Source organism: Vidua macroura, chromosome Z (genome assembly GCF_024509145.1).
Source record: "Vidua macroura isolate BioBank_ID:100142 chromosome Z, ASM2450914v1, whole genome shotgun sequence".
NCBI classification, from domain to species: domain Eukaryota; kingdom Metazoa; phylum Chordata; class Aves; order Passeriformes; family Viduidae; genus Vidua; species Vidua macroura.
In genome coordinates, this window is record NC_071611.1 from 51,254,095 (window position 1) to 51,271,359 (window position 17,265).

Below are 17,265 nucleotides of genomic sequence, written 5' to 3' on the forward strand. Positions count from 1 at the left end.
ATGGAGTTCGTACTCCAGCAGGGATATACATATGTTCAGCTTTCACAGAAGGATAGCTTTTAGTTCCAGTTTTAGTACAGTGTTTAGCTTTTAGACCAGTTTTAGTACAGTGTTAACTATCCATAGTTGAAGTATTTTGCTATATGAAAATGAGGACAAAATATGTTTATGTAAATATCTTCAGTTTAAAATCAAAACTTCTCTAGCTGCAGAGAAGGCAGCAGTTGAGCACTAAAAATTAGCAGTTACAAGCACAGTTGCACAGAGGAGCTGTCAGTACTGAAAAATACAAATTCTATTATATGTAGCTGACCATCTTATACATAGATATATGCTTTTCTTACTATAGTAAAGTTTTATAAAGCTAAAGGAAAAATGGTGAAGCTGCCTCATGCCATTTGTGGAGGACTAGTTCCTTTTGTATGTAAATAGTAAGAGTTCCAGGAACATCTGTAAATAGCTGTGAGGGAACTGGAGTGTTAGCTGGGGCACTTGTGGAAGGGCTTTGTTACTGCAGAACATGCTCAAGGTTTGTGTGGCCTGTTCTGTAAAAGATACATGCAACAAGATCAGTCATGACAGGTGACCTTCCCACCTACGTCCAGGAAAGCCTTCCTTTGGCAAGAGAGTGTTTTCCCAGCATGAAAGAAAATGATGCATTTTTAGAGTGGCTGGCTGTACTTTAGGCTTGTATATAGTGTGCATTCTTTGTTTTCTCCAACACCCAGAGGTCATTGAGTGCTAAGAAGTCTGGGGTACTCTTAGCAGTACTGCTGAGAAATACCCTGAGTCATACCCTTTGTATTTTTACTTCATGAAAGTGACTAAATGTATAGAAGTGGTGACTTAGTTATGCATTAAAAAGCAGCAACTAATTAGGGCTTACTATTGAATTATAGATGTATTTTATGACTAGAAATAATATCTCTGTTTTTTTATCTATAACAGTTTGAGAAATGAATACAATTTGAGAGATGCTCCATCATGGATAAAATAATAGCCTGGGACTGCAGAATTTCAAACACATCAACACTGTTGATCCAGCTGTGCCTGCACATGTGTTTTAACACTGGGCTTTGTTTGCCCAGTTTTGGCATTTGGACCTCAGCATTTCAGTGTGTACATTTCATAATGAAGTGCAGCTTTTTTCACACTGACACTTTCCTAATGAAACTTCAGTGTAGAGGCACCTTCTGCTAAACTACTGCTGTGATGGCAGGTGATTTGGGCCTGGTGGTTTAGCAGATGTACTAGCACATCACTGGTCATTTGGGCCAAATGGCTTAAAAGCTGGGGGAGAGATTGAGTCTTTTGGTGGAATGAGGTAGCACACTGTCATAGTCTTGGAAAGGCTGCTGTTGGGGTGAAGAGCAGTTCTAATCTGAAAAGCTGGAATTGTTGCCCACGGTTTTAGTAACTATGGTAGAAATTGCGGAAGCAATGCAAACTTTCAGGTATTTTCAAAGCAATATGGGCAACTTCATTGGATTAAGAGCTTTTTTCTAACTTCATGTAATGAAGTTAGATGGATTACTGTCTCATCTTGTAATAACTCTCTTTTTTCAACCAACTTTCTGCTCTGAGACATAACTGGGAACAAGGTAAACAATATCCTTTGTATTATTTATAAGGTCACTCTAAAAACCAAACAGAGTTAGTAAAACTTGATTTCTTATTTTATGTGTTGTAGCATGTGATTCTTGTACATAAGTGAGTTTAGATCAATATGACATTTTTAGGAATTTCGTAATACTGTAAGTGAAGTCATTACAAGTGCTGTAAGAGTATTGATTATAAACAATGCATACTGTACAAAAACTTAACAGCTGAACTTCCTTTTGAAGCAATTCTTAGTAAATTATTCTCTTATATGCAGTAGGGCACTTCATTAGTACAGCACTGGTATTTCTGTTGCTTTGAGTGCAAGGATGTTCTTAGTTTCAAGTGTTTACTTGAATGTTAACAGCTTCTACAACTGTTAAAAACTTCTTCTATTAAAAGCCCCAATAAAAGAGCACTATTTTCCAGCACTTATGAAGACAATATTCTCTAATAAAAATTAAATATCCTTGAAAGATGATCCACCACTTCTTGATATCTACCCGTCTCAAAATTTTGTATTTCTTTTAGAAATACAAGGTACTCTGTAACAACCTGTAATATCAAGAGGAAGGTGAAGCTAGGTCAAAGTGGAACACTTCTTTTCTACTGCTTGTCAGTACTTTCTGCCATCATTCAAATTACAAGCAAAAGAGTGGCAAATTTATTTTTTATGTCCTTCATTAGTATTGTCACTATATCTGATGGATCCAAAATGGTTCAGTTGTAATGTTCACTTCAAGCTGTTTGCCTTACCTGTTCAACAGTTCATGTTTTCTGAGGAGTTAAGACTCCAGAGACTTTCTGGTTGAATTACTCTTTTCTTGAAGTGTTGTGTTGCATATTCATTGTGCATAGATATATTATCCAGTTTTATTACCACTAACTCAGGTAAGTTATAATTCTGAAATTTGAATGTAAATGCAATGCTCGCAGTAAATGATGGCTGTTGATGATGGGTGCTTTTTTTTTTTTTTTTTAATAGGAAAGCTATTTAGTAATGTGAATTTAGGCTTCCTCAGATTCCTATTTGTTGTGCTTACACTCAACAGTCACACTTGACTGTCCCCCATCCCACTCCTCTGGTCTGTTATTAACCAACCCTGGTGCATCGCTCATCTAAGCCATGAAAATAGATTTGTGCATGCAGCGTAGGCATCTCTGTGTTTTAAAGACTTCAGGGGAGACCAGAAAAGTAAAATTAGTTTTCAATTAGTTCTGTTAGATTGCTCACCCATGGGTTAACAAAACTGATCCACAGCTGATTAGCAAGTTACTTTCAAGTGTGTTCATTCCAGAATAACACTGGTTACTTTCCATATTGAAAACATTCTTCTACATTCAAAATAGCTTAATAAGACTTGCCACAAACATGAAGTTGATACCTTAGGATCTTATGTGGCCATCCCTCAGAGCAACCAGGGCAAAGAGAGGAGGAAATCCCAAAAGTGTCAAGTCTGGACCAAAAGAGCTGTCAAAGTTCTGGAAAATTCAGGTTTTGTCTGAAGTTTATGAAGACTTCTCGTTTCAAAGACTACCCTCTTTGGTCCTCAGGCTTATTATGACTTACTTAAGGAAAACAGGTATTTAATGTCCTGCTACCAAGATAGCTTATCCAGAAAAGCAGAAACAAATCTAAAAAATATATGAAACCACTGTAAACAAAGGCAGCAGAAGCATGAAAAAGATCTTTCAAATTGTGATACCAAATTTCAGCAGATCTGTTAGCTGATAATGTGCTTGTTTGAAACTTGCACAAACATGGAAAGGAATAAAAGAAAAGGTAAAAATTTAGAAATGAACTTCAAATAAAATTTTAATAAAATAAATTAAAAGTGAAGTCTCGCTGAATTGCTACAGTAAATGCGGTGATGTGTATAAAGTTCTGGAGAGCTTTTTGGTAAATTTTTAAGAATATTTTGAGAGCCTCTGCTCTAAGCTTTATTCAAAATAAAATTCTGTAGCTATTATTTAGAAAGGAAAATGAAAATTTACAAGAACTTCATGCTCAAATGTCTTCCCTTATGATGGAATTTGAAGTAATTATTAAATGTATCAAAATGCCTTACTTTATACTCAGTTCCACACAGATATTTTGCCTTAGCAGTGGCTCTAGATGAGGATTTCTACAGTATCGTGAAGGAAGTTGTCCATGCCAAGCTCTCAAAGGGCAACTCAGTTTTCATGGAAAGTGAAAAAAAGCCTTTGAAAATTTCTGAACATTTTGCTGCAAAGTCTTTCTTTCACCTCTTCTCTTAAAACTAGCAGAAACTTTCTTACATTTATGGAGATCAGTTTCATTAAATATGCCAGCTGGGAATATTTGTGCTTTAACGTCAGTGTGCTAATGTTGCGATCATCTTATGGCATGGTCTCATTCTTAATATTTTGCTTTTACAAACTTTGAACTATAAAAAATCCTTACAATGACTAACTCAGGGCATATGTGGTGTATGATTTCAGGTAGTCTTGTCAAGGTATTTTGAGACCATATTTGCTGCTACTTGACATAATTTTCTCTGTAGATGGTTCCTAAACATGAAAGTTTCTTCAGTAGTATGGCAGCATTGTGACAGATGTCACAAATATTCCTTCTCAAATTTTGATTTTTAGCTTTTTTCAAATACTCTGTTTAGAAAACAACCCTATTATCTGATGAGTCTACCCTCTGTCAAGTATTCCTTCAGCAGAAGGGACTTTGAAGAGTTAAAGGGTAAACTTGCAAAATCAGTTATTTATCAGAATCCAGAAGTAGTCACAGTAACAAGTACCAGCAGGTTTTTGGATTGAAAACTTATTTGTGTGGGTTTGGGCAAGGCAGTCTTCTCCACGTATTAACACACTGGAGAAAGAAGTGTCAGGCTCTGGGAGAGACATGTTCCTGACATTTTCTTACTTCACTTAGTCACTAAGACATGTGGGAAAGAGCTGATACTTTGGGTTCAGAACATGGCTTTGAACTTCTCTAGTGTTTCTTTAAGAATTTGTACACAATGCAATGGAAGTCAGCAAAGTGACAGTAAAAAATGGGATTAAGTGAGCAGCTGTGTACTTGAATATTGGAGCCTATTTTACCAGAAGAGATGCACTTCAGCTTCCTAAACAACTCAGCCTGGCTGTGGAGGAGGGGAGACAGAGACTGTTGGAGGTATTTAATGTGAATCTTCCATCAGACATGTTGATATGCTCTTCTTGACCTAAATGGACCTACTTGCACACCAGAGCTTTGGGAACGTAGGTTCACTTTTATTCGTATTGGTACTGGTCACTGGATATTCACAAACCTTTCAGATGCTGAACTGTTCTTTCTAAATCTACACAGTTGATCACCAGCTGGGCTGAGGGCTCTATCAGCCCTCTTAAGAATCAGTGTTTCCTAGGAAATCAAGCAAAGTGAATTTGGGGGAGGATTTTTTTGTTGTTGTTGTTTAATCTCTCAGCTCCCTATGTATTGTCACTTTCAGCTCTGGCCTGATATTTTGTGCATAATGCTTTATGAAAAGCGCATGCCTCATGTTGAAGTATATTAATATTTGTATATCAGTTTGGCCAGTGTAATGTTTTTAGACTCTGAAGAAGAGGGGAGCAGAAGGATGTAAGAGTGTCATTTCACTTTGAACACTGGTATGTTTTTCTCTCCTTTTGGCTACTAGCATGAACTTGCAAGCTAAGTGTCTTTCCCCAGGGCTGTGCTCTTTTTTACTGCGTGGCTTGAAATGCAGCATTCAGCTCAAACATGTCCATGTTAATTTCTTTCTGCCTAAAATTACAGTAGTGTCCTCTTGCATCTATTACTGATGCAATCAGAAAACCATAAGTTCAACTTAGAAAAGAAATCATATGCTCTGGTATTACTGCAGCTTCTATAGATAAGCAGAATAAAAACAGAATTTCCCAAATAATAGGGAAAAATTAATGGGGGTAAAATTTAGGCTGGAATGAGATTTACCTTGATGTGGAAATAATGGGGTTTTTTTTCCCTTTACTTTAGACTGCACATGCTTTTTCTATTGCTGCTGTGGATGTAGTTGACAAGATACATCTGTTCAAGGTGCCAGTAGGGACAAGACCCAAAGAAAGATGATCCAACAACCTCATTGACTGAGGAGGGTGGAAAGACTCTTAAACAATTGGAAGCTCATCTGGATTCCCTGCCAGAGAGGCCTTTACAGTTAAGAAGAGATTGCACTGTTCAAAACTTCAATGTAATCTCTTTAATTCTGTGCATTAAGCACAATCTTTTAATTACTGCAGAGTGTCTTGGTTTGAAAAGACAGATGTCTGCTAAGAAAGGTAGGAGGCCCTCTTGAAATGGAAAATGTAAACCTTCTCCCTCTGAATTATTATAATTTTGAAATTAAGGGGCTCTCAGGCAAAGATATGGGAGTAGGAGTAACAGTTCTTTATTAGGAAAAAAAATAGAAAATAATAAAAATCAGTAATATAAAACAACACTGACAGAGTCAGAATATGACCTGAGACCCTGTGGGTCAGGGTGTTGGTAGCAGTCTAATTGAAATTGTGGCTGCAGTCCTCCTGGAGTGGCAGGTGTGGTTCTGTTGAAGCAGTGATCCTATAGAAGGGTGTAGTCTTCCTCTGAAGATCCAGTGGTGGTGTAGATGGGCCTGGTCTTCCAAAGACTGCCTCTTGTGTTCCAATCTCAGATTATATCCAGGTAGACATGTTTGGCTCCTCCCCCTGGGTGGAGCATCTCACAGTGGGATGATGCAATTTTATCAGTCATGCAGTGAGACTCACAGAAGATATCTCCCCAGAGGGAGGATTGGTTGTGGAAGAGATAAAGAAAACTGCCCAATTAACAGAAGATAACTGCCCCACCTCTGGCAGATGGCAATATTATACACACCCCCAACCACATCTTGCTTTTGCAACCTAAGACACAGAGTTAAAAGAAGGATTTGGAAGGAATGTAAAATTACCTTCCAAAGCCACAAGTGGTTTTAAATATGAAACATAAAGTCATAGGATCATTAAGACTGGAAAAGACCTTCAGGATCATCAACTCTAACCTTTGACCAAACACCATGTTAAACTAGACTTGTGGCACAGAGTGCCATGTCTAGCTGTTTCTTGAACAAGTCCAGAGATGGTGACTCCAGCATGTCACTGTGCAAACCATTCCAGTGATTGACAACCCTTTCAGTGTGGAAGTTCTTGCTGATATCCAACCTGAATCCCACCTGATGCATCTTGAAGCTGTTTCTCCTTCCCCTGTCAGTGACTGCCTGGGGGAAGAGACTGACCCCCATCTGGCTACCAGCCCTGACCCTCCTTTTCTCCAGGCTAAAAAAATACAGTTCCCTCAGCCACTTCACATAAACCTGAGCTCTAGCACTGATCCTTGGGGAACATCTCTAGTGACTGGCCACCTCCTGGATGCAGCACCATTCACCACCACTCTCTGGGCCCAGCGTCCAGCCAGTTCTTAACCCATGTCCAAGCCATGGAGAATCCATATCAGAAGTTTTACTGAAGTCCAGGTAGATACTATCAGCCTTTCCCTTATCCACTAAGCAAGTCACCTCACCTCACCATAGGGGGTCAGCTTGGTGAAGCTGGATCTGCGTTTCCTGAACCCATGTTGTCTGGGCCTGCTCCCTTGGTTCTTCTGCATGTGACAAATGATGACTGTCAAGATGATTTTTTTCCACAATCTTTCCATTCAGAGAGGTTAGGCTGACAGGCCTGTATTCTCCTTTCAGCCCTTCTTCTGGGTGGTCAACCTCCAGTCCTGGTAACAGCCAAAACTGAGGATAAATGAAGCGGAGTGGCTTTGGGAGTTCTTCCACCAACTCCCTCAGTACCCTCAGGTGAATGCCATCCAGTCCCACAGACCTGTGTGTGTCTAAGTCAGGTCACTAACTACTTCCCCCTGGATTTAAGGGGATCTATTCTGCTCCCCATCTCTGTCTGCCGACTCTAGGTCTGTTTGCCCCGAGAATAAGCGTTTGTACTGTTAAAGACTGAGACAAGGCATTAAATACATCATTATCCTCGTCCTTGATGAAAATATTCTGCCATGTGTCCAAAAAAAGGATGGAGATTTTTGGTCCTTCTTTAGTTGCTAATGCATTTATAAAAACACATTTTATTATCTTTCACAGCAGTGGCCAGATTGAGTTTTAGCTGAGTTTTTGCCTTTCTAATTTTCTCTCTACATGACCTAATAATATCTTTGTACTCTTTCTTATCTGCCTGTCCCTTCTTCCAGAGTTCATAAACTCTCTTTTTTCCCCGAAGTTCCAGTGAAGGCTCCTTGTTCAGCCAGACTGGTCTTGTTCAACTCTGGCTTGTCTTTTGGCACATAGGGATGGGCCACATCTGCGCTTCCTCCTTAGAGTATGTCCATTCTTCCTGGACCCCTTTGTTTTTAAGGACTGTTTCCCAAGAAACTGTCTGAACCAGTGTCCTGAACAGGTCAAAGTCCACCTCTGGAAGTCCAAGACAGAGGTTTTGTTGACCCCCCCTTCCTTACTTCATAAAGAAAGCTGGATCATTTCAGGGTCAGTCTGCCCAAGATGTCCCCTGACTGCCACATCTCCCACCAGCCCTTCTCTGTTTGTAAACAGCAGGTCTAGTGGGTCATTGTCCCTTGTAGACTCACCTCCAGCTGTGTCAGGAGATTATGTTTCACACACTCCAGGAGCCTCCTAGACTGCCTCCTCTCCACTGTGTTGAGTTTCCAGCAGACATCCCACAAGTTAAAGTCTCCCACAAGAGCAAGGGCTGGTGATCATGAAACACCAGCCACCTTTTTATAGCATACTTCATCTGCCCCTTTGTCCTGTCTGGGTAGTCTGTAACAGATTCCCCCTGGGATGTCTGCTTTGTAGTTCTTTCCCCTGATCCCTACTCACAGGCACCCAACCTCATCATCACTGTCCTTGAGTTCTGTACAGTCAAAACCCTCCCTAATGAGGGAGGGTTTCAGAGCCGTCCCACCAACCCTCCTTTTCATAAGATCTCTTACCAAGCCCCTGGGAAGGCAGCAGCCTCCCCTGTGGGATGGGTCCAGCCAGCATTCAGTGCCGTCAGTTCCCTTTGGAGGGGAGGCACCGACAGCAGTTACACTTTCTTAATACCTGTAGTTGGGATGTGCCCAGTGACTGACTTGCTCTGGGTAACCCCCAGACAGACCTTCATCTCCACTATCATTTGCCTGACTCTGGAGTTGCAGAGCGTCATATCTATTCCATGAGGGCACCTGGGAGGCAGGGAGGGGATTCTTCTGCCACCCCAAGCAGGGATCTGTTTCAATTTCCGCCATCTTTAAGGTCCCCTCCCTTTGCCTGATGGCAAGAGAGCTGGGGCTGCTTTCATTCTTGCATAGTCTCCATCTGCTGCATTTCCCTCAGGGATTAAAGGGTGTGACTCCACCAGTCTATTTCACACGATCCCTGATAGTCCTCAGCCTCTCCACTTCGTCTTCAGTCTTTGATATGGATACTTAAGCAGGTTAGTCTTAGAGAGGCAAAGATCCCTCATAAGGTAAGAAAATCCATCATGTTACGTGTGAACAGCACTTATGTCATGTAAGCATGGCATTTTTCATGCCACTCTTCACCCATAGTGTATTTCTGGCATGTGTGCTCTTTTAAATAACAGAGTGAATTTTTAACAGGAATAGGTTCCAAACTTTAAAATTCTTCACAGCTATAGCAGATCCCTAAAAGCACACATTAGGAAATCATAAACTGTTGTACAATGCTAAAGATACAGGAGTAGCAACATGAGAAAGGTGAAACAGGGCTCTTGGTCTTTGCAGATGAGTTAGGATTTGTGCTGGGTATCTCCTGTGCCAGAACTGAAGAGGAACCATTTACCCTTTGTCTCCACCATTCATCAAAGACAAAGTGAAGGCAATAGAAAATGCAAGTCCAGAGTAGTCCAAACTACTGCTGGAGGATATTGGATAGCTTCTCTCTACCCACAGGGCTGCTGCCCTTGTGATAACTCACTGTCTGGGTCAGGCCTTGGCAATAAGGCAGGCATAACCTTAAACATTTATGGACAACTACTCTGTCAGAAATCTGTTAAGTTTTTTTGGGAAACTGATGTTTAAATAGATGGTAAATGTTGATATGACTTACTGGGATACTATTTTTTTTGTTTGGTTGGCTTTTAGGAGTCTTTGCCCTGTGAAATTTCAGAAATTCACTGTAAAAAATAGAAAATTGTGTGATATTGTTGATTACAAAAGAGAAAAATGGCACTGAGGTAGAATTGCATTGTTTTTCTGGAACTGGAAAATATTCTAAAAATGGTCATTTTTTACTGTTTCTTAATATTTCTTTCTGTAGCTATTTATATATTCTTCACTTCTAACTCAGTTTGTAAATATTGAAATTTTTGAAAGCTACTTGGTTATTACTTTTCCTGAAAGTAGGACACTTAGATGTTTAAAAGGTGCTAGAAATTGTATCTGAAATGTTAAGGTTAAATTTATGATTAATGAAGATACTAACCTCTGTGGTTATCTCATCTCTTCATGTTTAACATTTTTCTCAAAGGTTAATGAAACACAGAAAACATTGTGAAACCAAGAAGATGATTCTTGTGAAAAAAAAAAAAATGTATAGAAAGATCATTAAGATTGAACTAATCTTTGAAGGCCTGTATCTATGAAAAAGCTTTCTCCCCCAAGACTCTGGATCAGGGAGATATGCATTAGTTTAGCATTAGGTATTTGGTAATACTAATAATTCATTTCCCTTTAGTAAGAATGGTTATCAATTGTTCTGTTTACTAGTGGTAAGAAGATTTCCTATTTCCTGTCATAGTCAAAGGAAAAACATATTTTGACCCTGTCTACTGCAGATAAATAAAATGTTCAAAAACAAAGCACCTTTTTTAAAAATCTCTGTTATGTAAATTCTACTACTAATAATTTCTTTATTACACATTGTCACTGTGGAGACAAAAACCAGACTTCACACTAACTTACACTGTAGCATTAGAAGGTGAATCTATATGCAATTTTGTTGGAATTACAAGATCATAGGCAAAATAAGTCTTCCTCTTCTATGATGTGGAAGCAGTATTTTTCTGCATACCAAGAGGTGTTACATGATGAACTGGGTAATTATGACACAATCAGTTAGTTTGTTGCTTAATTCTTTGTTGCTTAATTAGACTACTAATTCTGTAGTCTAGGAACACTGAAGCAAATATTCTGTGTACAACCAACAGAAAAGAGAAGAAAATAGACAAAGAGATTATGAAAATGAAATCTTTATCCAGGTATATGCAATTCCCAAAAGATTTGTTCAAGACTCGCTAAGAAAATGAGTCTATTGCACAAATCAGGCAAATTTGTAAAAGCAGCTAGAGGCCTACACGTTACTAGAAATTATTTATGGAAACAAATTTTTTGGGGAATCTTTGTTCTCAGAAAGTAATGTGTCTCCTTTTCCTGATCAAGACCAAGGAGACCTCCTGGCTTCAAAGTGTGTCACTCATTGGTCATGATAGGTCAGCTAATGCCACATCACTGAACCCAGTGGCATCCCATGGATGTGGTCACAAACACAAATAAAGGCTCCAGTTCATGAAGCCCTCATATAGTACAGAAGAGGAATGAGCTCCTGAAATGTTGACACTTGTAATCACTCCTCTCCAGCAGAAGAGCTAATTTCCCCTGTCCTTCATGTGTATTAATCATGTGAGGTTATAATTATAACCATTCTTTATAGTATGCTTCCCATACCATGACAGGGGCTGGGTCCATCATATATCATTCATTCATCTCAAAGCACTACGGTGGAACAGGTTGCCCAGAGAGGTTGTGGGCTCCCATCACTGGAGATGTTCAAGGCCAGGGTTAATGGGGTTCTGAGTATCCTGGTCTAGGGGAAGGCTCCCTGCCCATAGCATGGGGGTTGGAACTGGATGATCTTCCAACCCAAACCATTCAATGATTCTGTGATTAAGTGATGAGTATTTGGTTCAATCTGAGCTCAAACAGTACTCTAGCACAACAGTCTTCCCTCTAAACTGGGGAGAGATGGATTTGATAAGTGGACTGCTGGATGGATAAGGAAGTTGTTGGGTTGCATCCAGAGTATAGCTGTCAATGTCAGAGTCCTGATGCATAACTAAATTATTGATAATTGCTGTTCTTCATGGCTTGTGCTGCTGAAACAGGGAGCATCTCTGACAGTGCCTTCAGATTGCTGTATCAGTTTGTGATCTGTAAGGTGCCACTGATTTGAAGTGCCTAATCAATGACTGCTAAAGAGCAGATGAGTGCTGAAGAGTCACTAAAGCAGCTGCATTCATCTGGGATAAGGCACACCATAATGTTATGGAAAATGTGCTTAAAAGCACACTGAACAGCAATTCCTAAGAATTGTAAGAAGTTATATTTATGATTGCACTTCAGTAGAGAACAAGTTAATAAAAACTTTAACCATACTTGTGGTATGCCATAAAATATTTCCATGAAGAGTATATAAGAGTATATACTCTTAGATAAGCCAAAGTCTCTGAAACAGGAAAAATATAAAGCTCTTTTCTATAATGAACTTTGACTGAAAAAGTAAGTGCAGAAGATCTTTTCTGAAATCTTTTCTAGACCTTTTTGCTGATCTGTAAAAACGGGCAGAGGAACAACAACTTGGAGAAGAAATTTTATCTTTGAGAAAACTTGAACCAAGATTCAGAGCATAGACCAGCTGCCTAAACATGTGTTAATATTTCTCTGGCAAAGAGCCTTCTTCCTGTAGTGATTGTTTATCCTTTTTTTGGTGGTAATAATTGGTTAGAGCACAGTCACTTGCAGCTGTTCAGCACACTGAGTTCCAGCAGAGATCATCAAGGCTTTGTGTGTGTTAAGGTTCTGTTTGGAAACCACTGAGTCTCTAGAGTAGTTTGCTTCGGAGAGTACTTTTGGCAATTGGTGGTTCTACTAAAAGAAATGAGATAAACTTCTGCTTGTAATTTTTAGTTGAGCAATTGGGTTGTGGTCTTAATGCACAACCCAATTTGTGTCTGTGAAAAAAACCCCAACAACCAGATTGTCCTTTATGAATTTCCTAGGTTTTATCATCTGAACATTTGGAGAATGCATAGTTTTGACAAAAAAAAAACACAAAAAAAAAAAACCTCAAAAAACAACTAAATGCCCACCCTGCCAGGTGAACAGCTTTTCCACAACATCTCCTTTTTCCCCTTTTGTGCACAAAGGTATTTGCGTATGAAACTGTTCTCTGGGTTGATAGATATTGCTTATTTCTCACCTGAAATGAGTCAAACATAAGCATCAGTTGGTAGGTTTTTCTGTCTGCAGAGTTGGAAAAGAGAGCTAATAGAAAGCCATAGCTGAGTTCTAGCGTCCTCATCTCTGATTTTAGTCTGTATTCAGAAAACAGCCTAATTTTCTTACTGTTCATGGATCTATGCTTTGCAGCAGCTAACTGCAACAAGATACCATGTAGGAAACTGAGTTTCCCTGGCAGGTTATTCATTCAAATGACACAAAAGTTCTAGCTTGAAGTTCAATGGGTTGCTTCATATTGAGTTATCCCTGAGGAAATATCTTTTGTGGGCATCTATGATGACTTCTTTATCTATTCAGGTTTAGTTTAGCTGCAGTTTCTTTCAAAAGTGACAGAATACCAAAGTCAGTAAGTTTTCCTGCTCTTCAAGTATTTGAAAAGAACTGGTGGCGTTGCATCTGTGATTCTTTTATTACTATTGTTTTTACACCTGTCTGGGAAAGGAATCTCAGACTTCACACTGGCACTAATGGGGTTCTGCAGAGCTCCATTTTAAGCCCAGTTCTCTTCAACTTCTTAATAAATTACTTGAACACAGGACTTGAAGGGATAATAAGTAGTTTACCACTTACACTAAATTAGGAGGAGCTGTCAACTCCCTTGAAGACAGGGAGGCCCTGAGGTTCTGCAGGGAAACTTCTACAAAGCAGAAGTCTGGGCAGTCACCAAGCCTATGAAGTTTAAAAAGGGCAAGTGTCAGATTCTGTGATAGGGCAACCCTAGATGTACAGATAGAACAGGGAATGAGAGTCTGGAAAGAAGCACTACAGAAAGGGACCTGGGGGTCTTGGTCAATGACGAATTGAACATAAGCCAGCAGTGCCCTGGCAGCCAGGAGGGCCAACCCTGTCCTGGGGTGCATCAGGCACAGCATCACCAGCCAGGCAAGGGAGGGGATTGTCCTGCTCTGCTCTGCACTAGGGCAGCCTCACCTCGAGTGCTGGGGGCAGTTCTGGGTGCTACAAAATAAGAAAGACATTGAGCTGTTAGAGAGCATCTGAAGGGGGGGCACCAAAGATAGTGAAGATTCTGGAGGTGAAGCTGTGTGAGAAGCGGCTGAGGTGACTTGGTCTGTTCAACCTGGAGAAGAGGAGACTGAGGCTAGACTACAATTTTCTCATGAGGGAAAGTGGAGGGGCGGACACTGATCTCTGTGTTGCAGGTTTTTGTTCTTCTATAAATCCTGTAACATAATTCAGCTTTCCTATCCTGAAATCTGGTCAAAGTGCTTGAAATTCTAAAATATTTTTCTTGATGGAGAATTTCTGTTAAATCTTCTCAGTATGTAAGTTCTTTAAAGCATAATATTTTAAATATTATGAGATTTTTTCCCAATTAAGCTCTCCTTTTGCATTTCCATTGACATAATAATTAGAAATTATTTCAAAATAAAAGACAAACAATGTATGTGGATTAATCCCATAGAAAATATGTCGTTTGAAACAGAAAAATACAAAGGAATTCACAAAATTAATAATTTCTGATAACCTAGATTCAAATTTATAATAATTTATGTGAAAATGGGTTGTTAGTGTGTGATTTTCTTTTGGCTTTTAAAGGTATCTTGCTTACAAAACCGTGTCTTTGTTCAATAGTTACACAGTAATGTGTTTTAATGCATCCTTCCTTTTTGCCTTGAAATTCTCATGATTGTAATAGTTAAATGTTTAAAAATTTAGAAGATGTAGTTTTAATAAGCTCAGAAAATTTTCATACTTTAAAAAAGGCCGCAGTCTCAGCAAGAAGTGGTTTGTCTTCATTAAAGAAACATTTGGAATATGATGCATAAAAAGCAGAAGCTATCTGGTCACTCAGTCTACAACTGCTTATGTGTATCTGCTTGCCATACATAACAAATACATCTACAGAGAGTACAATGTAAATGAAAGTATGGATTATTCTTGAAACTTTACAATTTGTGTATTATAATTTGTGAGTACATTGTGTTATCTGTAAAACACAAAGCAAACTTTATTGTACTGTAAAATAGAGCATTTTATACAGGTTCCAGTTTTTGGAAGGAGTTACTTTTTCTCGCCAAGATGAGGAAAGCATTGTCACTTGTTTGAAGTCTACAAGAATTTCACAGTGCACAAGAAAAAGGTACTACAGCTAGTACTACAAAATTAATTGCATTTCAAATTTTTCTGCTTTTTCCTTCCAGATACATACTGATCCGACAAACTGATGATCAGTAACACTGAAAAGGATCCTAGTTCTAGAGCTTGTATTCTTCTTCTGATCACAGCAGTTTGCATTCCAAATCACTTAACCAAAACGTGCAAGGAATTAGTGAGCACAGGAGACTAAATACCCAAAAATTTTTTCGTGACGAGTCATGGGTATGGCTTCCATTTCCTATTTCATGCAGTTACTAGCAGGTAACTGTGCTAACTCACTAGTAACTAGCAGGTTAACAACTGACTTTTTTAATATTGCAGAAAAATCTTCTTTTGAGCACCAAAATCCAAGAAATTTTTTCATCTTTTTATTCAATGAACATACTTGGACAAGACACTGGTCCGAACTAAAGATTTGTTTTCGTAGTTATTTTTCTGCTGGCAAGTGAACTATCACTTAGAGGTGTTGATCTCATATTCCATTAGGCTTTTCTGGGAACTGCTCTGGACTCCTAGGATGCCTGTTCCCTTATTTTGCTCAAGCAAAATGCTGTATAGAGGGGGATTGTGGGTGCTTTGTGAACCCTTCAAGGAGTAATTAAAAGTCACCTTGACTTAATAACTTATGTCCAAGTGCTTGGGGGTTTTCTGTGACTTTTTAAAATTTTCTCCTCTTGGGAGGGTGAATTTATCAGAATTTACATCTTATGTAATCTTTGTCCTCGGATTAGAGGAAAACTTACAATCATATGTCAAGATGTTCAACCACCATGTGTAATATTGCAGTCTCTTCTCCCTACCCACACACTGGCCCTGAGGTGACAGCAGGGAACATTTCAAAAGAATTGCACCTATTCAGATCCATAAGAAAGTTAAGGTTCTTAATAATTTTCTGCTATATAGAAGCATGTCTCTTACAGTATAGCTTGACACTTGATGTGTTGTGACTGATCCCTACTTCAAGTGTGAACTGTGACTGATACTGCAGTGAGACAGAAAGGTGTGACTGCAATTTGCACCTCTACTTCATTCGCCCAAAGAGTCTGTATTTTCTTTATGGGTGTTTTAGAAAAATGTCATGAGGACACCAGCCAAATGCACTGTTAACAGATGTAGCAGTGGCACTTTGAGTCAGACACATAGTCTATCATTCATGCATAAAGCTTTCTTCTTAAATGCATGCATTGCAGGGGGCCCACAACCAGCTGAAAATATTTGCTGATTGTCAGCCAGAGGATGAGTCATTTCATTTCTTGTAGTGCTTTTAAATCAAAGATGCTGTGTTGTGGAGGGAAGAGTTACATTTAACTTTGACAGTTTTCTGCCAGACATCCTGGTTTCCAACCAGTGCACATCTAATACAAATAGGGAGATGGCATCAACCCTTGCTGAGCAGCAGATCTAGTTTTGCTATTAAGTCTCTCTCATTAATATATCAGTCAGCTTTTGTTAGACTGACATTATAGCCTCTGCCTCTATGAGGGCCTATGTTTAATAGAGATTTAGGCAAGTGCAGCATTATTAATCACCACAACTTTTACTCTCATGAAGGCAATCACAATGAAAACAAGGAAAACAAGCCATGGCCATGTTGAGGAACAGATCTGTGGTCTGGGTTTGCTTTATTTGGCTATGATGGAGCAGATGCAGAGAAGGGCTACTCAGGGCAGCCTTTAGTGAGAGGCATTGTTAGGATGCCTAACAACATGGGTATTTTGGCACTTAGATACTTAAAACATCCATGCCTGTATGGATATTGTCACAGACTTGCCAACTAGACATAAATTGGGGTAATTCCTCTGTTTTTTATAGCTGCCACACAGGTGATCAATCAGGCAGGGAAACTGGGAGGAAGCAGCTCCCATATGACATCACCCATATGGGTGTCACTGGTCAGGCTGTGAATTGGAGCAGAGCAGCCCCACTTCATCAGTGGCTTAGTTTGAGGAAGGAGGTTTCTGGTTTGCTTCTCAAAAGGAATCTCCAGTCTTTTACATAATTCAGAGTTACTCTTGTAAGAATTGTTACATTTTTTCCAGCTGGCACTGTATAGTGGCAGAAGTCCTCATGCAAGGACATAACTGATAAAGTAATGATCTCTTTAAAAAGTACCCTAGAGGCTGTAGCTACTTACTCCTCTAGCAACTTGTGGGCTGATTGGCATGCATGTAAGCTGTGCACAGTACTGTTTTCCACACACTTGTCCAGCTGTGCAAAGTGATTCAGTCTCATTCCTAAAGCAGGGAGAA

The 17,265-nt window shown here is 39.3% G+C and overlaps 1 protein-coding gene across 1 annotated transcript in view; it reads left to right on the plus strand.

Moving 5' to 3' along the window:
- ELAVL2 (ELAV like RNA binding protein 2) overlaps positions 1 to 15,566 on the plus strand; it is a 102,984-nt gene extending 87,418 nt beyond the window's left edge. The window contains exon 5 of the mRNA XM_054003339.1: positions 15,061 to 15,566. Coding sequence (XP_053859314.1) covers positions 15,061 to 15,071 — 11 coding nt within the window. The 3' untranslated portion in view covers positions 15,072 to 15,566. The remainder of the gene's footprint in view (positions 1 to 15,060) is intronic.
- Positions 15,567 to 17,265: the final 1,699 nt, after the last annotated feature.